Source organism: Pteronotus mesoamericanus, unplaced genomic scaffold, assembly GCF_021234165.1.
Source record: "Pteronotus mesoamericanus isolate MK-2021 breed Mesoamerican mustached bat unplaced genomic scaffold, CSHL_Meso_final contig_116, whole genome shotgun sequence".
Taxonomy (NCBI): Eukaryota; Metazoa; Chordata; class Mammalia; order Chiroptera; family Mormoopidae; genus Pteronotus; species Pteronotus mesoamericanus.
In genome coordinates this window covers 21599357-21622694 of record NW_026555027.1, presented here as the reverse complement: position 1 = coordinate 21622694, position 23338 = coordinate 21599357, and the positions used below count along the sequence as shown (strand labels likewise).

Here is a 23338-nt window from a genome sequence, read left to right as displayed (position 1 = left end):
CCATTCCTTCCCATATCCCATCTTGATCTGTCATCCCATTTGCTTCCCTATATCACAGTCTGGTAACTAGTTTCTTTACCTCCACTTTTGCCTCCTCCACTCCTATCTACTCAAAGGAGCCAAAGGGAGGCTCTGGTTTCAGGCGGAAAAGCAATAGCAAGAAATCAAATGCCTCTGCTCAAAATATTTTTTATGCCATAGAGGCAGTATTCTGAACCCCTCTCCAGCATATAGCATTTTCCTTTCTTAACTCACCACACACAAATTTCTTTAGCCTTTATCTTCTCAAGACTGTACACAAATGAAAGCTCATGCCCTGTGTTTCTTATCAGTGAATATCCCTAGTTACATGTCTAAATAAACGGATATCCCCTGGTGAACATCCAAGCCTGTGTGGCTTAGTCCCTTGATTGCTCAAGAACAGCTGGACACTTTGTAGACTGATGAATCAACAATAGCTAACTTCATGTGAACATACGAATCTTCAACTAATGTTTTGTTTAACTGCTTAACTGCTGCACTGAATTTGGCTAGACATGCTCATCTTATGCTGTTGGCTAAAGGTAGTAGAGCATAGTGATAATCCTTTGAAAAACGCAGGGACTTTTTTTTTTTTTTTTTTTTTTACTCAATGAAATATCTGAAACAGGCGCCAGGCTGTTTCCATGACGTAGTGCTAGGGAAAAAAGAAAAAAACATACGATGAAAATAAGATACGATGGACTCATTTCATTTCTTTAGGGACTTTTTGGAAAGAATGCTTCATCCCACAGGTTCTTTTACTCCATCGGTGTTTACTGTATAGGGCCTAATTGAACGCAAACTCTGGAATTTACCACAAACAGTAAGAAAGTAAAACCCATTCCCTCAAATGTTGGGCGTAGAGAAAGAAAACCTGTGATCCTTTTGCCCGCATTCCCTCCGTATGCCTATAGATAGACAACAAAGGGAAGAACAAGTAGATTTCACTTTGAGCCAACCTCGCATTTGCCGGTGACATCACCGGAAGTGGCTCCTTGTGACGCCCAAGGACCCACCTCTCGCAATGGGCGCCGGAAGCAAAGCGGAAGTGGACGTATACTCGCTTCCGGTCCCGTCGCCATTTCTATCGGGTACAGGTTCTCACGCATTGTAGTCCGGTGGGACAATGAGCTATGACTACCATCAGAGCTGGGGCCGCGATGGTGGGCCCCGCAGCTCCGGTGGGGGCTGTGGAGGAAGTCATGGAGGGGGCCATGGAGGGAACCGAGGCTCCGGAGGCGGTGGCGGAGGAGGAGGCGGTGGTCGAGGAGGCCGGGGCCGACATCCCGGGCACCTGAAAGGCCGCGAAATCGGCTTGTGGTACGCGAAGAAACAGGGGCAGAAGAACAAGGAAGCCGAGAGGCAGGAGGTAATCCGAGACTCGATAGTGCAAGGGCATGAGGCAGAACAGCTTTTCATTTCTCTCCTGCCACTCCTAATTTTTCTTTTTCTTTTTCTTTTTTTTAATTTCTTGGTTCCTTAACTGGTTTAAGTGCTTTGTGATGTGAATATGAAGTGCAAAGGTATTATGTTAAACATTCCGAATGTAGAATATATTATATAGCTAAACGTTAGTCGTGGGCATCTTACCGGAAGCTGTTAGGATTTATGTAGGCTGAATGTGTACTTTGCTTAATAAGGACGAGGGAACTGTGGACAAAGCAAGTGTTAATTTCAGGTTCCAACTGAAATTAACTCTATTGGGGTGACACTACCATTGTATCACTGGCTGCCCTTTCTCTTAAAATAATTATGGTCACTTTTATTTTAAGATTTTTTTGCATGATGAACTCTAAACCAGCAGTAGGTACAGGGTTGCGGGGGAACAAAAGCTGCCGACCACTCTTTTGAATGTAGAGCGTTCATAATAGTCCAGCTTTCATTTTAAGCATTAAAACAGCCACAACCCTATAGTAACTTTGTTAAGAACTCTTTATCAAATTTCATTTACCCCAGTTTCCCACAAGGTTTTATTATGTTGCTATGGGAATCTGAAGTAATAAAATTCAAGTAACTTAACAGTCTAATTGGGAAAATAAGACTTTAACGGATGAGAAGTTAAGTAAACCTGGAATAATCCTTCATTGTTATTTCTACCTGAAACCCATTGTGCAAGTGGATCATTATGGAACTCTTGACTTCCAAACCCCCCCCCAAACCTTCTCTGTTTTAGTAAATGTCACTACAATTTATTCACTTGCCAAGGCCAAAATGGAGTTTACCTGTTATTCCTCTCTCTTGTTTCAGCACATTGGTCCTGCCCACTTCATATATCCCAGGCGAACCACAGCCATCGCTATAGGTCAGGCCACCATTTTGTTTTTTGTTCTGGCTTCCTTACTGGTCTTCTAGCTTCCACTAGTTGTCCTTTGTAGATCCCCTCATGGTGATCTTTTAAAAGCAAAAAGAAAGTCACTGCATTCCTTTGCTCACAACTTGAGATTAGAAGCAGGTTCACATCTGTCGCAGTCTGATTCATTTCAGTGGCATCCTAACATGTGTTCCAGGAAACTTGGAAATCCAACTTCCATAGAACACGTTTCCCTCTATTTACTTACCTTTTTGAGTTCAGTCACCAATCTGACGTAATTATGGCTTTTGTAAACATACTGTTATTTTTGTTTTTTTTCTTACAATTCTCATACCATTGCACTCTCTAAAATGTCTCCATTTTCTCTATGTAAACATGAGCATTATTTAATAATTAGCTAATCCCACCTCTTTGACTACCTTCAGCGATGCTTGATTGCTTCCTAGTAAGAATTTCCATAGGTTTTACTTTTTCAAGTAATCTGCTTACCTAGTGAATGTATTATAATGACATACTCTTACTCTTTCATCAAATATTTATTGAGGGTCTAATATCGTATCTTAGGCACCATGTTAATATGATAGATATAGTTCCTACCTTACAGAGATAGTGGTGCATTAGGGGCTAGAGGTAGTTAGAATACAATGTTAAAGTATTGTGGGGTGTCATCTGATTCTAGGAGGATCGGGAAGATTTTCAAGAGGCTGTAACCCTTATGCTGAAACTGGAAAGATAGCAAAGTGTGTATGTGTTTGGGATTTGAGGTTTGGAAAGGGATTTTCAGACAGAGGCAGCAGCATGTGCCACAACACAAAGATAAGGAAGAACATGCTCAAGGAACGAAAACTAAGAGCATGGTTGTGGCATGTGGTGAGATGAGGGTCGACAGTGGCTTTCAAACTTGTTGGCCCTTCTCAGATAAAATATATCTATGTATAGTTTATCCTCACCCGAAGATATATTTATTGATTTGAGGGAGGAAGAGAGGGAGAGAAAGAAAAACACAGGTGTGAGAAACATTGAGTGGTTGCCTCCTGTATGCACCTGACTGAGGATCAAAACCGGCAACCTAGGCATGTGCCCCAACTGGGGATTGAAACTGCAACCTAGGTATGTGCCCTACCGGAAATCAACCCTGCAGACTTTTGGCGTTTGAGACGATGCTTCTACCAACTGAGCCACCTGGCTAGGGTTGGTGTGTTTTTTTAATAATTCTCATTCGGTGAAGAAACTGAATCATGTGCCATATCATACCATTATCTTCATGAGCATTGATCATTTTATTTTCTCTGAGCTCAATCTTCATCCCAATTTATTCCTCTTAGTGTGCAAGGTTTAAAAGGCTCTTGAGATGTCCATTACAACCAAAATAGCATTTCCAGTTTTTAACTTAGTTGTTTTTTTTTTAAACAGAATATTGGTTTTATTAACTTCAATTGTAGGTATCTGTGAAAATTTAATATAGAAAACAAAATCATAAAATGTGAGGGTAGGAGGTAAGGGAAACCAAAGTTTTAGGAAAGAATGTAAACATCTTTTTTTTGCCAGTTATAGTTTAGCTAATTTTATACATATATAGTAGAAAAAAAGATCTTGAGGGATATATACAAAAATGTTAGCACTAGGTCTGGGAATTGGAATTGGGCAAGAGGTAAGTGTGGGGTAACTAACCTTCTTTTTATATTTGTTGAACATATATTTACCTTTTTTTTTATCAAAAAATTTTGCACGTGCCTTCTCATATTGATGAGGATGTTTTTTCTTTTCACAAAATAGAGAGCTGTAGTACACATGGATGAACATCGAGAAGAACAAATTGTGCAGCTCCTACATTCTGTCCAAGCTAAGAATGATAAAGATTCAGAATCACAAATATCCTGGTTTGCTCCGGAAGATCATGGGTAAAACAAAAAATATTCTTTTAAAAGATGGGCAAAGAGTGACACTTATGTCATAGCATTGGCTAGAAAAGAATTATGATAGTAAAAATTACATCTTTACATTTATTTGAATAAGGGAAATTAGCCTTGAAGTAATTTTCTTTTCCTATGCAGATGGAGCAAATTTGATGAAAGGGTAAAAATTAGATGGCATATTCCTTCCAACAGGAAAGCTAAATGATAGGAATAGTTTACCTGCATATGAGATTTTTTTATTAGTAAAAGTTTTTCTGGGACTGTGTAATGTAGCATCCCGTTTATAGCTCAGAAAAGGTAGCAGGAAGAAATGAAGTTGTGAAATATAACAAGGCTCATCACAACATCATGCCATTGCAAAGGAGGAATGACTTGTGTGGATCTTGAAAAAATTTTAATTACCACAAGGAATAACTTACCTGGCATCTCTTTGGAGGGAGGAAAAATTTTAGCATATTTTAAGAATGTGTTTTAATAATTGCTCTACTAAGAGAAAAGAATAAAAGCTTTTGATTTTGGTGATTTTTGAAATAAATGGTATGTTGTTTGTTTCAGTGCCTGAGTGATTATTTAACCCTTTGTCATTTTTTATTTTGTCAAAATAGGTATGGTACCGAAGCTCCTGCTGAGAACAAACCAAACTCAGAGAAGAAATTTGAGGACCAGGAAAAAAAATTGATAAATCAAGAAAAAAGGACATTTAGAATCAGGGACAAATATATTGACCGAGATTCTGAGTATCTCTTGCAAGAAAATAAACCAGATGTAACTTTAGACCAACAGTTACTGGAAGATTTGCAAAAGAAAAAAACTGACCCTCGGTATATTGAAATGCAGGTAATGGGAAGCAAGATGTGGAAAAAATTTTTACTTCTCAAACTTGATAAAAATATATTTATGGTTAGAGATAGTTGCACGGAGTAGATCAGTGAGATTCCTCCATAGGCCTTCCTCTGAGAATTCCCCCCCAGCCCCCATAAAATAGAGAAAAACAACAGGAATGGAATTATATATAATTTATAGCAGCCCATCATCTATTGCAGCTTATATGGTGAGGAGAAGAACTATTTGAAAATGGTAATTTAAATGAAAAAATCACTCTTATGTTTAACTTTTCTAAGCCAGGTAAGGGAGATGTCATAAAAGGCAAGGTGGTTAAAATTGTATTTTCTTCTAGACCATTTAATCCTCTTACAGATGATAGCATTAAATGCCTCAAAAGTTCTATGATTTGCTTATGTTCAACATTTTAAAGCTAGGACTGTGACAGTAACTAAAATTGTCCTGAAATTTTTTTTTTAGTATTTTCCTGTTAGGCAAGATATTTTAAGGTCCTTCCTATTGAAATATAAAGTTGTGTGCTTTGTGGATGTTCTAGAGAGAGTTGTAATAGAATATTCACATGTGTTGTGGTTTTTTTAAATGAAAATTCTGAGGCCATATCTTTAATATGCAAATAGTGCTGTTTTAGACAAAGGCAGAATATCAGTCACATTCCCTGTGGGAAGGAAAAGGTGCACTGACTATTGCTGATTAAGGTTGGATATCCTGTTTAGAGCAGATTGAGCTGAGGTTGTCTGGAGCCAAATTGTGTAGTTTTTTGTTGCCTGTTGTGTGAAAGTATAAGGACAGATGAGATTTCAAGTGAAAGAATTCATCATGTGGTTGAGAGTAGAGCTTTTACAGCCTTAGGAACAAGGAGAATTAGCTGCTGTCTCTGTTTACTTTGTATGGAACTCAGATGTTAAATGATAGATTAAATGATAGATCAGATTTCATTTCACTCTCACTAACTCTTGAGAAGTTACCTCCATTCTGTTTGATGCAATAGAATTTATTTTTCAATGTTTCAAAAACAAGGGATTGCTAAATTAGTTTTTTTTAAATAAAATTCTTTTTTAAGTTGATATGTCACATAAGCTGTGAGGCAATAAAAATACTTTTGTATTCTAGCATATTTATTGACATATTCTGATTATCAGGATTATAATTTCATTCCTGTTTTTTGGTGAAAATTTTTAACTTTTTTTAATTTTAGCATTTCAGGGAAAAGCTGCCTTCATTTGGAATGCAAAAGGTAAATGACTACGCACTATTTAATTTGATTTGAAAAATACTTAAACTACAACTTTTTTTGTTTTACAGTGTTATGCTGAGAAGAAATATAAATTAACCTTTTTCTAAAGTATATTCTTGGAAGTTCATTTTATTCTTTTGAATTGTGGAAAAACAAAAAGAAAAATGGTCATGAAACAATTTCTCTGAAGTTTGCTCATATACATGACCATAATTGAAATCTTTAGAATTTAAAAACTAGAATTGTCACAGAATGTTATTTTGGTAATTTAGGTATTGAAAATCCTTTATTTTAATTATTTTAAAGGAAAGCATCTTAAATTATATTCTTTGTTATTCTTTCAAACAATATATAAAACTTGTCCTGCAGACAGAGCCACATTTATGAATTATTCTATAAATCCTTGATGCCTTCAGTGGTTGTTTATGTATTGGGGCCCTATACTCAATAGCCCCATGTCAACATTCTTTTTGATTAATTTTAATTTTTATGCATGGAACTTAAGAGCTGTTACTTTTTTGTTATCAGTATGGTTTGTTTTTTTTTTAACAGTGCTTTGGTTCTGTGTTTTTAAATAATTTAGTGCTGAGAGCTTTTGAAAACTGGTAGATCCGGGTATCCAAATTGCCAGCAGTACACAAAATAAAATTTAAAAAGCATTAATGTTTGTTAGAAGCAGTTACCTTCAGTTTTGTAGAATTTCAATGACTGTTTTTTTAGACTTAACATGCAATGTCCTTTACTTATTTTTCCTTTTGTAATAGGAATTGGTAAATATGATCGATAATAATCAGGTGACAGTAATAAGTGGTGAAACTGGTTGTGGAAAAACCACTCAAGTAACTCAGTTCATTTTGGATAATTACATCGAAAGAGGAAAAGGATCTGCGTGCAGGATAGTTTGTACTCAGCCAAGAAGAATTAGTGCCATTTCAGTAAGTTATCTCTCACTTTTTAAAGTCCCTCATTTTACTTTTCATTTTCCTTTAGGGTAGTGTTAATAGTAGATTTTTTTTTTTAACTTATTTTTCCAAGATCATCTGGTTTTGAATGGGCAATTCGATAGGTGGTATAAAGTGAAATAATGGTATATATGGGATATACTGATTACTAACTTTTACTTCTGAAGTATTAAAATTAATTGTCATTTTCTGTTTCTAACCTCCTTGTGTCACAAGATGACTGTTGGTTACTTTCAGTTGCACAAATCAGGATTCATTATAATAACATTTCATCTACCCAGAGCTTACCTTTGGCAGCCATAACTTTGTGAAACACAATCAGGAATTAAGAAACAACAAAAACAAACAAACAAAAAACAAATATATCAACATGTATTTACCCTCAAATTCCACGTAAGTTATGCAAGTTTAGACCATGATTTCCAGTTCTTTTAGAAAAGACAAAAGAGAAGAAAAAATGAGAGGATGGCTGTAGAAAGGCGTTTTGAAAATAGTGGTGAGAGAGAATTTGACCTTGGAGAGCTTAAAAGGAAATGAAAAGTAAACATACGAACCAAATAGCCTGTAGCTCCTAAGGGACACACACAGTATTAACTCAGACTTTAATGTCTCTTTTTTTAACTCTTGAAAATCAGATGAACAATTTTTCAGCGATCACAGGTTTTCATAGACATGCAGAATATTTATACTAAATGAAATTTTATTTTGTTTTTTAACTGTATTTTAATTAAAGGTTGCAGAGAGAGTGGCTGCAGAAAGGGCAGAATCTTGTGGCAATGGTAATAGTACTGGATACCAAATTCGTCTGCAGAGGTAAAGAATGTTCACTTCCTGTTTACAAGTAGATTTTAGTGAAAACATGAAGCTGGAGATAAAAAAAATTTCCCCATTTAATGCTGATTATTACTATTAGAATATTTAAAGTAACTGAAACACAGGAGGCTTGCAATGCACATTTTTTTTAACCCAAATTCAGAACTGGATTGTCATTTTAATGTCTTATATTATGGAATGATTAGAAAAATAAATTACTTCCTGGACATACATTAGTAGGTCGTCTCTTTCCCTGAAAGAAGTTGATGTCCTGTATTTTGGTACCACCACCCAGCCCCTGACCAACTTTATTGATTTTATTTAACCGCATCCTACTTCACTCTCTTAGTTCTTCCCGTGAGGTCAAAATTCCATTGACCTTTTTAAATCAACTGACTTTCCAATTACCGAACAGAAGTTTAGGCCCTAAGTAATGGGTCATTTTCTGAATGTGAATGGTTATTCATTTAAAAAGAAATTATTAACATTATATCATGACAACAAAAATAATGTATGATGAACTTGAATGTAGTATTTCCCATTACCCTATTGTGGTTGGCATTCCTATAACAAATTAATTGTGAAGATACTCATTAAAACTCTTAAGTGTTTTAAATAGAAGTTTTTCTTTTAAATGTTTGTGCTACTCATTATTTTACTACTAAAGAAAACCAAGCATTGTTATCTTGTGTCTTTTATTCACAGCCGGCTGCCAAGGAAACAGGGTTCTATATTATACTGTACGACAGGAATCATCCTTCAGTGGCTCCAGTCAGACTCGTGAGTATATTTAAATTCAGAACATTTAGTTAAATCTTCTCAAAAGATATAATTATTAAATTGGGTGTTACTAATTTTTGTACTGAGTTATATACTTCACCATCCTTCTGCTTTTAGGCATTTGTCCAGTGTTAGTCATATTGTGCTTGATGAAATCCATGAGAGAAATCTGCAGTCAGATGTTTTAATGACTGTTGTTAAAGACCTTCTAAGTTATCGGCCTGATCTGAAGGTAATATTGATGAGTGCAACATTGAATGCTGAGAAATTTTCAGAATATTTTGGTGAGTAAAATTGATTATGATTATTTTAGATAATTATCAGATAATTAACCTGGCATCAATGAAGTCACGCTATAAATTTGAATAGTTTTATAAACTTTTTGTGATTCTTTTTTGTGGCTTTTATGTGCTGTCACAGGCTAGGGTGGTAATTTGCTAATAACATCAATACTAGCAACAAATTACAGAATATCTTCAATAAGCCAAGTAGTATATTTGGCACTTTGTCTTTGTTCTCATAATACCTTGTGAGGTAGTGCTGTTACTTTTACGTTTACAGAAGAGATAACAGCCTCAGCACAGTTAAGTAGCTTACCCCAGGATGTCTAATTAACAGACGGTCAAGAGGATTTGAAAATAATTTGACTAGCTGCAAAGTATATTCTTTAAAATTATGCCTCTCTCCTGCTTATATTTGGGAAAGGTGGGGAAAAGGGGGGGAGTTAAAATTGAATAGAGCTATGTTTAATACATGTTCTTACAGTCAGCCCAGTTTAATGCATGTGCTTGGGTTCAGCCTAGTTGACCCTCCAAGCCATGTGAGGTTGCTTGAGTGAATTAAATCATTTGTCTTTTCATGAGTCACCCAAAACTAACACTAACTTTCTCAAACTTAACAAAAGTCAGAGGCAAAGCTGTGAAACCGCTTCAGATTTGACCTTCGCTGCAGTGGTGACCTTTGCTTACAGCGTGTACTGTTTGTTTGGTACAGAATATGAGTAACATTCAGGAAAAAGTTCTAAGAATCTTTTTTTTTCTTTTTAACTAATGATTCTAAAATAGTAAGTAACAACTTACTGTTTGGTTTGGTCTTATTTTAACTGCCTTTTTCCTAATTCTGTGTGCCATGGGAGGAATGCTTCTTATGTAGATTCCTTATAATCAGATAGGTTCTGATGGCACCATTTTGCCTAATGAAGAGAAAATAGACTTTCTAACTAATTGGTTTTGTGTTCAATCTCAAATTCTTTATCCTTCGGTATCTTGCGTTACTTTAGAACTGTGAGATGTATGTACCGTTTAGTAGCAGTAAAAAGGTGTTGAGTGAAGATGAGACTGCTGCTTTTTGTGGAACTAGATATGGAAAAAGTAGGATAGAGCTGTAAAAGTTAGGACCATTTGCTGAAGTTAAAAAAAGTAATAGAATTATTGTCCTATTTACAATGTCTATTTTTATTTTGAACATTTAAGTACACACTTGCATTTTGTTTACCATAATAGGTAACTGTCCAATGATACATATACCTGGTTTTACTTTTCCGGTTGTGGAGTATCTTTTGGAAGATATAATTGAAAAAATAAGGTAAGTAAATATTAGGAAATAAGAAAGATTTAAAAATACTAATATGTCACCTTTTCTGTCAAACTTTAATTCAGAAACTTACCCTTAACCGCTTCCTTCTAAAACTTTTTTTTTTCCTTAAATCAGGGATTTCCAAATGCAAATTAAAATCACCCCCAGTCTTTTAAAATCCAGATGTCATGATCACAGCCCATACCTTAATTACGTCACAGAGTCTGGGCTAGTAGCCAGGCATCAGTATTTTTCAAAGATCCCTGTGCAGCAAAGTTAGGGATGCTCTGGTTCGCCTGCCTGTTTTTTCATTCTCCTTTGCAGGCTTCCATTCCCCATCTTTTAAATATGATTATCCCGTAAGTTCTCAACTAGCTTTTTCTCAGTCAGTTGTGATTTCACTTCCATGACTGTACGCCTGTGTTTTCGTAGCTCTCTGAGCTGCAGCTTTGAAACTAAAGCTCTCTCTGAACTCTAAACTTGTCTGACCACCCAGCAGCATTCCAGTACCACTGATGCCTTGAACCTCACAGTTGTAAAACCAAAATCATCTTATATTCCCTTCCCACCATGCTTGCTTCCACCACCAAAAAAAAAAAAATTAAGCCTTATAATAGATACTGATATTATCCTCCAAGTTGTCTAAGCTGTAAATCAAAAAAAGGTAGTATTTATCAAGGAGTTATGTACTAGGATAAGTTAATTGCTTTACTTGTTTAATAACCAAGTTAGGTTAAGTCATTCTGTACCCTCCCTCCACCCCCAATGCAAACCCTAAGGACTTTTGCTTTGAATATGTGTCTGCTCATTTTTATTTCTTTTATTTAAGACCTGTACCATCTCTTCTGTGCCAACATAATCTTTTGGCCTACGGTTTTTCACCGTCACAGCTGCCGCCATGTACCTTCTAAAAAAGTCTGCCCGAGTGACTTTCTCCCCCTAGACAAGGCCCCTGAGGTTTCTTTTTAAAAACTTATCTAAGAACCTCTATTTGGTCCTCACCACGTACAGCAGAGCACCCCACAGGTTTGCTCAGCGTGGTGATCTCTTCAGTGCTGGCCGCCTTCTCCAAGGACCTGTGCAGAATCGTATTTACGTTCTGATGAGAAAAGGGCTCAGGTGGCAGAGCCCCACAGGGTCAGCTTCCAGCTCCTGAGCCGTCATTTCAGAGCTCTGCGCAGTCTGGCCCCACCCTGGAGCAGCCTCGGACGTCCCATGGCTTGCCTGTACGAAATGCAGCGTTCTCTGCTGTGCCAGCCATCGCCCTTTCACTCATGACTTTGTGCTTTGTTACAGGTTATTTCCTCCTTTTACACTTAATTTGCCACCTTCTCCATTCTTTCAACTATAAACTTGATTATGTAAAAAATCCCAGCTTTATTGCCCATTAAGCCATTTCTGATATCTCTCACAGAATGAGTTGGTTCCTCATGGAGACTCCCATAGCACTTGTATCATGTCCCTCACAAAACTTGCCTTATTGCCATGTAATGTATCTCTTTGTATTTGCCTCTGGCAGTAGATTTCATGTTTTTCTTTTTCTTTTTAAAATATTTTATTTATTTTTAGACAGAGGGGAAGGGAAGGAGAAAGAGAAGGAGAGAAGCATCAATGTGTGGTTGCCTCTCACGTGTCCCCTACTGGGGACCCGGCCCACAACCGAGGCATGTGCCCTGGTGGGAATTGAACCGGTGACCCTTTGGTTCGCAGGCCGGCACTTAATCTGCTGAGCCACACCAGCCAGGGCAGATTTCATATTTTTTTGAGGTCAAGGATTTTGTCCTGTTCATCTTTGTAACTAGTGCATAGCACAGTGCCTGGCCACAGGAAACACTTGAATAAATACATGGGCAGATGTAGAAATGCAGTGATGAGATTTTTTTCAAGACTCCACAGTTTACTTGTTAAATGAGAAAAGGACTAGTGGGAAGGTGAGAAGAAAGATCATACTGTGTATTTTACATGGAGAAAAGTTAGCTCAAATTTGAGTAGACATTTATTTAACAGGTATTTTTTTTAACTTTATGTCTCGCATTGTGCTCTAGGGTCGGAGCATAAAACTATGGAAAGACTTGGTACATAACTGACAACTTGTATCTAGGCAGGGATACATGTACGCTATTAATATAAGATATGATTGACCTGTTGTGGGAAAATAGAGTGTGTTAGGAATGACATTATATATAGCAGGGATAGACTAGGCAAGTCAGGGAAGCAGTGAAATTCTGAGTAAGAAAAAGGAAGTGTGTATGTCAGAGGGGATGGAACATACTAGAAGTGAGAGAGATACTATATTGATCTTCCATGCCCTGGTTTTATCAGTGTCCATATTTTTTTTAAGATTTTATTTATTCCTAGAGGGAGAGGAAAGAAGGGAGAAAGAGGAGAGAAAATCAGTGTGTGGTTGCCTCTTGCGCGACCCCCACTGGGGACCTGGCCTGCAGCCCAAGCATGTGCTCTGACTGGTAATCGAACCAGTGACCCTTTGGTGCTCGGGTTGGCGCTCAATCCACTGAGCCACACCAGCCAGGACATTGGCCATAAATTTTTATGCTCTTCCTCAATTCCACTTTCCACAACATGTCAACTTCCTACCATTTACCACTTGTTTTCTAAGAGAATAATGAAATCACTCAAATAGTCAACAGCTTGAAAGTAATGCAGGGATTGGTAATCTAAAATTACATAAAAATGTATTGCTTTCTTTTTTTAAAGATTTTATTTATTTACTTTTTTAGGGAGAGGAGAAAGGGAGGGAGAAAGAGAGGGAGAGAAACATTGGTGTTCAGGGGATACATGGTTGCCTCTCACGTGCCCCCTACTGGCATGTGCCTTAACTGGGAATCGAACTGGTGACCTTATGGTTCACAGGCTGGGTGGCACTCAATCTACTGAGCCACACCAGCTGGGGCAAGACTTGCTTTCTTAAGCTATCTGAAAGGCAGGTTAGGTACAAGGAACTGTAGCTAAAAGGATCTCTTGCAGCAAAAGAACAGTATCTATGTCTTTGTCATTCAGTAGCCATCCCTAAGAGGGGAGTTGAAGGAGGGTGATCCTTGGATAGAAGTTTAGCAGAAACTCTAGCTGTCACCTTCCTGGAAGAGCTGCACTACAGGGAAGTGGGAGGGAAGAAAGTAGGGTGAGATGAGGAGGAGGGTTGTGATCGGGCCTTTGGGGTGGGGGTTCAAGGTTACTTCTGTTGTTGGAACTGCTGGGAAGGGAGCCAACTGGGTCCATCCTGCTGACTAGGACTAATCTCTGTCTCAGGTTGCCCTACCTCAAGTTGGTGCCTCTATATGTATCGAAGACTTAGGGGAATCCCGGGTCACAGGTACTGAATAGGGAAGGGGATTAACACTTTTTGGGTGTCTGCTACGTGTCAGGCACTGTGCTTTTTTCTATCACTTTTTTGCGTTTATTCTTACACTAACGTCATTACCAGGGTATTAATCTCTCAAATAAGAAACTGAAGACCCGAGAGTTATACCTTGTTCAAAGTCACACAGGTTGTCAGTGGCAGGGACATCGGTCCATAATGTGATTCAATAAAACCATGTTCCAAATCCCCCATCCCATCCAGATGCTGTCCCCTAGGAGAACTCTCAGGGAATTTGGGGTTTAAGTTTAGGTTCCGCTTCCTTTTTCTCTTTCTACCTTCATGCTCTCAGAGCCCACTTAATAATAGGTGGGATTCTGGGGCTGATGTGCCCAGCTTATAGCAGTCCCTTCAGCATGGTGGAGTCATAGGATAGCCCTGGACAGACGAGCAATTTGAATGCTGCTTCTGGCTCCGCCAGTAGAGTTGTCTGTGGGCCTGAGCTGAGCTGAATTAAATAGTTCTCAAGCATGGGACTGTGCATATATAAATACACTATTTCCATCTCCTGGGGCGCTAATTAAATTCTTGGATTAGCAGACCCCAGCCAGACTCAAATCCAAATCACAAGGTATAGGATTTCAGAATCTGCAATTTATAAACTCTCCAGGGAATTCTTAGGTATACTCAGGTTTGGAAACCTATATTGTAAAATTTGAGTCTTCTGTTAGGCAACGTTAACTCTTACTTTGGACTTACTAACTTTTAGGGCAAACTTAAAATTGAAGATGAAAGTTACTCTAATTTTGATTGCTTATAATGACCTAGAGGAATGTACTTTGATAGAGAAGAGTAATTTTCATACAGAATGTCAGGTTTTATGTTAATGAATACTTGCAAATTTGATATTTAACTGATGTTCGCTAGAAATTGTTTTTCATAATCTTTTTTAAAATCCTAAAAGTAAAAAATTACAGATATTAGCTAAAACCAAAGAAGTTCAAAAAAGTGAAGCTATTTAAGAATGTTTCTATTTTAGATATGTTCCAGAACAAAAAGAACACAGATCCCAGTTTAAGAGGAGTTTCATGCAAGGGCATGTAAATAGACAAGAAAAAGAAGAAAAAGAAGCAATTTATAAAGAACGCTGGCCAGATTATATAAGGGAGCTGCAGAAGAGGTAAGTTTATTTTGCTTGCAAGTCAACACAGTGACTGACTAAAAAAAGCAGGAATTACTTTCCTGAATTTGTGTGTATTTAAGGAGATTATTGCAAGTCTCATTCCAGCTGAATACTATACTAATTTGACTGGTAAATACTATTATTTTCCTAGTAATTCTCTCTTATTTATTGATTGTTCACCTATTTGCGGGTTGAGTTAATTTTTAGATTTTATAGCAAGTTAGACTTCAGGAAACGTTACTAAGTATTTCATGATTTTCTGTTTAACTTTGATAGGTATTCTGCAAGTACTGTAGATGTTATAAAAATGGTGGATGATGATAAAGTTGATCTGAATTTGATTGCTGCCCTTATTCGATACATTGTTTTGGAAGAAGAGGTTAGTTTTGTTTTCTTCAAGTGACGTAATTTTAATTTTTTTTTCATATCAAGGCCATGAAAAGAGAAACTTTCTTAAATGCATTTTCTTTTTCTTTTTTTTTTTTTTAATTTATTGATGTTTTAGAGAAGAAGGGGGAGAGAGAGAGAGAGAAATATCTATACATTGTTTTACACATTATGTGCTCTTTGGTTAACTCTTGTTTGTGCCCTGACTGGGTATTGAACTCACAACCTTGGGATATTCAGATGATGCTTCAACCAACTGAGTTGCCTGGCCAGGGCCTCTTAAGTGCTTTGTAAAATAACCTATGGAAGAAATTGCTTTTGACACCAGAAATGAGAATCTCAAAATACCAAATGATTCAGATATTTGATCTATTTGAAGAAAAGAATGAACAGATGAAAAAATCTGGTTTATATAAATTCAATTTTTAAAAAGCAAGTTTGTACTCTTCATAATCAGTAACCAAAATTATTCTTAGGAAGTATAATTTTAATGAAAACTTAAGTGTGCACAGATTTTTATCCTTAGTGTATTTTGTTTATGTGATCCTTTGTAATGATTTTTTTCCCCTCCATACAGGATGGTGCAATATTGGTCTTCCTTCCAGGCTGGGACAATATCAGCACTTTACATGATCTCTTGATGTCACAAGTGATGTTTAAATCAGGTATTACAGAAATGTATTTTACTGCAATTCCAAAAGTGGTCTAATGTTTTGTTTCTTTGAGTTGTAGCTATTACATGTTATCTCTAAATATATAAACATGCATCTCTAAAAAATAAAGACAATTTCTTATATAACCACAATGCCATTACCATACATGATCATTAACATCAATTAGTAATCCAGTCCATACTCAGGTTTTCCCCATTTTGCTCCCAAAAGCCTTTCTCAGCTAGCTTGTTCAACTACAGAAAAGTCAGACCAGATCATCCTTGGCTCCAGTTCTGGAACATCACTCCCATTCAGTCCTTATTTTTCCCAGGGTGATGACTAACAGAAAAAATTAGGTTAACTTTCTGGATTTGTCTGAATCTTCATGGTATAATTTTATTTGATCCTTTTTTACCTGAATTTTCTATGAACAGGAAGTTATGTCTGAAGGCTTGATTCAATCTGAGTTAAGTATTTGCGGTTTGACTTTTGATCGAGTTGGTGTATTTCATATCATGTCACAGAGACGTTATTGAGCATTGTTCAGCAATACCAATTATTTGGTAGCATTTAGTACTTTCTAAGATCAGAGAGTCAGAATCTGTGGGGAGCCTCATATCTTGTGAATAACAACAGTTCTTTTTTGAGGGTAATTTCGCTATTTTGAGTCATTTGGACACTTGCTAGAAATTTAAGCCAGAATTGCATTTTTTTTTGGAACCACAGCTAAATGTGAAATTTACCTCTGCTTTAACACTCACCCTCCTTCCTGTCACTGTACTATACCAAACTTTCTATTAAGCTAATAATCGTGAATGGGCTTGAGTGATTTCATTTTGAAACTTAAAATGTATGACTATAATTTCTTAAAATTATGTTCCATGTATGTATGATGGAGCTTTTCTGCAACTATCTTAAATTTTCTTTTTAATTTTCAGACAAGTTTCTTATTATACCTTTACATTCACTGATGCCTACAGTTAACCAGACACAGGTATGCTGTTAAATTTATTCATTGTCTTTCAAAGTGAGGCAAGCTTAAAGGGCTGCTTATAGTGTTTTATTTATTTATTTATTTATTTATTTTTAAGGCATATTTTCAAATAGTTATCCATGTAAAAAATACTTCTTTGAGAACCTTGCAAATGAGTCTTCAGGGGATGATTTTTACAAAAAACGTGAACAAGAGAGGATAATCCACAAATCAGATTAGTTTGTCAACATTAAGGAAAAGTTTAAAGATTGTTTTCACCACTAACTTGTTTGGCTTTTCTGAATAAAAGAAAAAGGGTATGTGAGTACCAATAAAAATAACTCGACCTAGAAATTAAATATCTATGACATACTACAGCTTGATATTTGAAATTTTATTTAGGGCATTAGAATATTTGTAGTGTGAGATTTCCTGTTTTGTCAAAAATGTATTGTTACAGTTTTGAATATTTTGGCTCAGGCAGATCCAGAGATTTCCTTACTTAGAATGAACACTGCATTCTCAAAGGCAAGATATTTTCTGGATTGCAGTGTTTCTGGGGTCTGGTGGAATGAGATGGATGAGAAAATCTACCTTTCTTCCCATCTAGTTTTTTCACACTTTGTCAAAAAATATCAAGACTTTTTTTTTTTTAATTGAGACTTTTAATATGCTTTCTGCCAATACCTTAGACCTGTGGAAGATTTAGGATTAGATACAGAATTAGATACAGAGTGCATGCCTGAGGTAAGAGAAGAGGAGAAGAGAACTCTTGATTCCAAAGACTGGATAGCAGAGTATTCGATATGGAGGCATTTTCAGTGTCTGATGCCCGAACAGTCAAGTTTCTATTCCTTTGCTAGAGAATATGTGACTAGACTGGGAAACAATATTTTTTCTATCGATGACCACTGTTATACATATAGGGATAAGTTTATGCATTTTTTTTTTGCTTCAGAGCCAAGTGGTGCTTGGCTACGTTGCATGTCGTTTCATCTACTTGGGTAGCTTTGTCACAGGGCTGCGTTGTTTGAAGGATTCAGCATTTAAAGTGGACTTTTTAAAAATCTAGGCTAATCTCAAAAGGTAGTATAAGGTGGTACAGCCAATTAAAATTTATTCTCATGAGCTGGGTGTCTGCCTGGTTGTTTGGTGTTCTTACCCATATAGTTTTGGGTAGTTCATAATTCATATCCTTGCATGAAGTTTCTCTCCTTTAAAAGTTTGACCACACAATAAGATGTTTGACTCTCCAGTTTTGTTTAAAAATAAAAACATTCTATAAATTATTATATTTCATTTAAAATCTTGTTTGTGATGAGGTTTTGACATCTGTGGGAGGTTCAGTTTGATTTTTGGTATTGAAAGTAATGTATACCTTACAAATACATTTGTAAATGTTAGATGAACATGTATGTCAGCAAATAAACACAATGCTAAAAATGAATAGTATCTGAAGTAATTCTTCTAATTGAAAGAGTGAGATGTATCAGAAAATAGTGTATTTTTGGAGTTTTGATGTATTTATTCTTACAGGTATTTAAAAGAACCCCTCCTGGTGTTCGGAAAATAGTAATTGCTACGAACATTGCAGAGACTAGGTAAAAATTGTTTTAAATATCAGCTGCTGGTGATTATAGTAGTTTTGAGCCCCATAAATTATTAACATATCTTAATCTTCTTTCTCTACAAAGTACGTTATAATTTCTCAAAAGTAAATCTGTTTCAATTTAATTATGGTAGTGGCATAGGTTTGTGTAGTTTTTTAAAAATTTTATTTAACCTATGCTGATGTTTTAGCCTTCTTCAGAAACAGCCTTTTAAGTGGTTTTTTCAGTTTCCCTAAAAAATCATGGGAGCTGATACCAGTTTTGTCCTATGTGCCTTTTTTCCTGGTAGGGGATGGAATTGTTTGGTAATTTGGCAGTTAGGTATGTACAGCCTTTAAAATGTGTTGTACTCTCTTGGAAGTACAACACATTTTACCAGTACAGTGGTGAAACAGATTGTTCTGTGAAAGCTGATACTAAACTGTGGCACTGGAGTAGGGGGCAGAAAAGCTAGGTACAGAAGTCACAGGTGAGCTATGAAGTTTGGCTGCAGACAAGCAAGGCTCTAACACGCGTCTGCGAGCTGCAAAATCAGTTGATCCATAGAAATGTTCTATAAATGCCTACCTGTACACTTGTCTTAGATTAATGCTCTTTTGATACGTTTTTAATATTTTATATATTTCCAAACAGCATAACCATAGATGATGTAGTTTACGTGATAGATGGAGGAAAAATAAAGGAGACACACTTTGACACCCAGAACAACATCAGCACAATGTCTGCTGAGTGGGTCAGTAAAGCTAATGCCAAACAAAGGAAAGGTCGAGCTGGAAGGTAAGGTGGGACCTTGTCTGAAGCCTTTAAAAAACACACAAAAGGTTTATGTAGCAGAATGTGTTCTGGCGTTTAAAAATGTTATTTAGAAGAGTTATACCTTTCTTAGTTTTTAAAACGTAGCACGTGTTTAAATGAAAAAAATCTTTTAATTATAGTTTCTTTAGAATTCTTTTTTATGATTCTTCTACTTCTTACTCTTTAATTCAGTTAATTTCAATTAATGTTTTTTTCTTATACTACCTATAATTTTCTTTTTTTTAAAGCACATATTACTAATAATAAATACTAATACTATTTGATTGTCAGGTCATTTCCTAATCACTTTATATAAGTTAACTTGCCTAATTCTCAGCACAGTGCTGTGTGGTTAGGTTATTATCTCTATTTTAAGGGTAGGGAAATTAAGGTACAAAGAAATTAAATAATCTGTTTAAAGTCACACAGCTTTATAAGTAGCAGGACTTGAATCTAGGCAGTCTGGTTCCACAGGCTGGGCTCCTAATTCCTGTAATGCACATCTGTGCTGGTTTGTTACCATCAGTTACCAACAAAAACAGAAGGAAAGTACCTTTTTTCCATTGCTGGAAATGGTAGTGTAAGAAATAAAAATTTCTCTCTTAATGGTAGGAAAATAATTGCGCTTACTGTCCGTTTTCATGCATTTTCTCACAGTATTTTTATATCCTTATTCATGTGAGTGGTAGAATCATATCTGGAGTTGTAGAAAAATAGGTGTTTTTTGTTTATTTGTTTCTTTGTTTTATAGGTAGACTCAAAAGACTTCCCTTAGGCTTCAGATACTGGCTTCAGTAAGGAAAGAAAAGTTGAAAGAAAATTTTACAGACCATTTTATCTAAATTTGTAATATGTCTATAAAGCTCTGACATAATTGCTGTAATCTCTGCAGATTATCCCAGTATAACTTGGCTTCCAGGTAGTTTATTATATTATGCAATCGATGCTGTTGAGCCAAAGTCATGACTTAGTCTAAGAATTGTACCTTTCCCATCAGTTCCTAGGGGATAGCATGGTTTGGGGGCCTCCCAAGACTGGGGTTTTCCCATGCAGATTTATCACTCCTGGGTACTGATTTTAAAAATATTCATCATAGTGAATGGGTTTTGGCACACTTTTATATATGAATAGTACACATGCTAGGTCTCAGGTTTGATTCTTGAAACAATTATGAAAATCAAGTAAATGAAGTATTACATTTTATCTAACTCTTCATCCCCACTATCCTAGTGGAGGTTAAGTGGAATTACAGTGTTTTAATTGAAATGGAAAATAGCCCCTGGTCAGCGCCAAAGATGTAAATTCCTTTAGCAAAGCCTAATTAGCTTGATAATTATTTTGAAGGTCAGAGCAAACTATATTATGTGGTCCTCAGTGGAAGCACTCTTAGTTTCTGCAGACGTACGTAACAGATGATGGATTTTTGTAAACTTGTGACAGAAATAGCTAAGAATTTTAGATTTTATTTTTATTCATATGGGAAAAGGACATCCTCTTGATATAGCAGCAAGAGCCCATAAAGATACTTGTTTTTCTTCAAAATATATGAAACGTATATTCTCACATCTGTCCTTAATATTATCCAAAAAATAATATCATTCATGTCATTAGAAGCAAACCGTGAAGGAAAAAAAATTTCCAACATTATTCTGCAAGCTCATTAAATAACACATACCTAAAAGCATTTTATTTTTTAAGATTTTAAAGGGGAAGGAAGGGAGGAAAAAAGGGAGAGAAACATTAACGTGTGATTGCCTCTCATGTGTGCCCCCCATCAGGGACCTGGCCCACAGCTCAGGCGTGTGCCCTGACTGGGAATCGAACGAATGACCCTTTGGTTTGCAGGCCAGCAGTCAATCCACTGAGCCACACCATGCAGGGCATAAACGCATTTTAAATAATATAAGACAGGTTAACGTAATGTCAAGAATTGTTAGGTAAAATGTTCACAAGGCATATAGAGATTCATCTAAGTAGACTGCTGTTATAGAGCACAGCAGCCTGGATTCTGTAAGATAGAAATAGGAAAGCTGATTATTGATGGGGGAGGAAGTCTTTTAGTTCTTAAAAGTAGGACATACGGATAGTGGATTTAAGGCTATTCAAAACAGATGGGGAAAAGGAATATATAATTAATAAAAGTGAAGTAATAATTGAGTAAATTAGTTACGATGTGGCTTATAAGTAGATATTGACTACTGTCCCTGCCTCTTCTCTCTGAAGTTCTAAAAAGTCACTGATAAATGCCTCCTTCCTGCCCATTTTTTTTTTTTTTTTTTTTTTTTTTAAGAGTTCAGCCTGGCCATTGCTATCACCTGTATAATGGTCTTCGAGCAAGCCTTCTAGATGACTATCAACTGCCAGAGATCTTGAGAACTCCTCTGGAAGAACTTTGTTTACAAATAAAGGTAAATTAGTGAGGTGGTTAAAAAATTAAATGGGGGTGGAGTTCTAATGTTTACTGTGCGTTTGTTTTCTATGTGTGTTAGTAAACTATGTTTCTAAACTTTCTTCAAATGCTTATTTAAAAGTATTTAATCATATACTGCTCTGAAGCCAGGTTGCCTGTGTTTGAAGCCCGCCACCTCCCCAGACAAGCTACTTTTGGTACATTGGACAAGTTACTTAAGTTAAACTCATACAGGTTTCTTACTGACACATAAAGTGTTGAGTAAATATTAGCTACCGTTATTACATCTTTTTCTTTTTTTTTTTTTAATCCTCAGTGACACGCTTAGAATTTAGAGAGAGGGGAAGGGTGGGGGAGAAAGGGAGAAAAATATCGATGTGAAAGAGAAACATTGATCAGTTGCCTTTGGTACACACCTTGAGCAGGGATCAAACTTGCAACCTAGGCATGTACCCTGACTGGGAATTGAACTCGTGACCTTTTGGTTTAAATGCCAATGCTCTACCCAAAGAGCTATTACTACATCTTAAGAATTTTATCCCTCTTTATAAAGGTACTTACCTTTTTTTTTTTTGTATTTTATATAATTTGTAATTGATTTGTTTGTTGAGATTTTAACCAACTTCTTTTCTCATTAATAAGACTTGGTGGATGATAGAAAGTAGTATATCAGCCTTTAAATAATGTTTTCATAGAGTCACAAATGTAATTTTAACTTACTCTAGTAAGAGAACATTGTCACTAATACTCCTAAAATGTATTTTTAATATCAAATAGAGTGAGTATTTTTAACTTTCAGGTAGGTTTCTTTACCTGATTTAGTGTAGTAAGATAACTAACTTGAAGATCATGTATAGGTTTGATGCTTCACTCTAGTGAGTGACAGGCAGGACTAAATGGTTACGTCAATATATGATATCTGTTTAATCACATGTGTCTTCCCCAGATCTTAAGGCTTGGCGGAATCGCTCATTTTCTGAGTAGGTTAATGGATCCACCATCAAATGAAGCGGTGTCACTCTCCATAAAGCACCTGATGGAACTGGTGAACTTGATTTTTCTTTTTTAATTTTAACTTAGATATGGAGTGTTAGAGCATGTAAGCCAGCTAAGTAATACTTACTGTAGTTACTGTAAGCTAGACCAGTGAGTGCACAGTTCCAAATTTTATATGCAACTTGGCTGTTCGCCTTAGTGTATGAATTACGAATTAGAAAGTTATAAAATGAAACCTTCATTATGTCCTTATAAAACTGGGTCCTTGTCACACAATATTTTTCACTGTACACTTGATTTAAAATGACATACAATTTTGAAATCTTTGAATGAATATTTTATAAAGGCAACTCTTGTGTTGTTGAAGGAATACTAACAGATGACTTTTCTTCAAAATACCATACTCCCCTATGTGTCATTTTATTCTTACAGCTTTCTTTCCTTAGTTTCTTTTTATGAAGGCAGTGTTTTGAGAAACTAGTTTCAGTGTCTTAGTCAAGTGACCCCTTGGTAGCCATCCCTGTACAAGACCATGTTGAGAAGCACAGAACTAGCTGTGA

At 36.2% G+C, this 23338-nt stretch overlaps 1 protein-coding gene across 1 annotated transcript in view; it reads left to right on the top strand.

Annotated features, from left to right (window-relative positions):
• Positions 1–1106: 1106 nt before the first annotated feature.
• Positions 1107–23338, top strand: part of DHX36 (DEAH-box helicase 36) — a 34615-nt gene continuing 12383 nt past the window's right edge. Inside the window, exons 1-17 of the mRNA XM_054579831.1 lie at positions 1107–1390; positions 4109–4233; positions 4854–5085; positions 6287–6325; positions 7090–7260; positions 8021–8100; positions 8806–8880; positions 8998–9164; positions 10383–10464; positions 14811–14951; positions 15231–15333; positions 15919–16006; positions 16933–16988; positions 18504–18568; positions 19211–19354; positions 21663–21780; positions 22729–22827. Of these exons, the coding sequence (XP_054435806.1) occupies positions 1148–1390; positions 4109–4233; positions 4854–5085; positions 6287–6325; positions 7090–7260; positions 8021–8100; positions 8806–8880; positions 8998–9164; positions 10383–10464; positions 14811–14951; positions 15231–15333; positions 15919–16006; positions 16933–16988; positions 18504–18568; positions 19211–19354; positions 21663–21780; positions 22729–22827 (2028 nt within the window). The 5' untranslated portion in view covers positions 1107–1147. The remainder of the gene's footprint in view (positions 1391–4108; positions 4234–4853; positions 5086–6286; positions 6326–7089; positions 7261–8020; positions 8101–8805; positions 8881–8997; positions 9165–10382; positions 10465–14810; positions 14952–15230; positions 15334–15918; positions 16007–16932; positions 16989–18503; positions 18569–19210; positions 19355–21662; positions 21781–22728; positions 22828–23338) is intronic.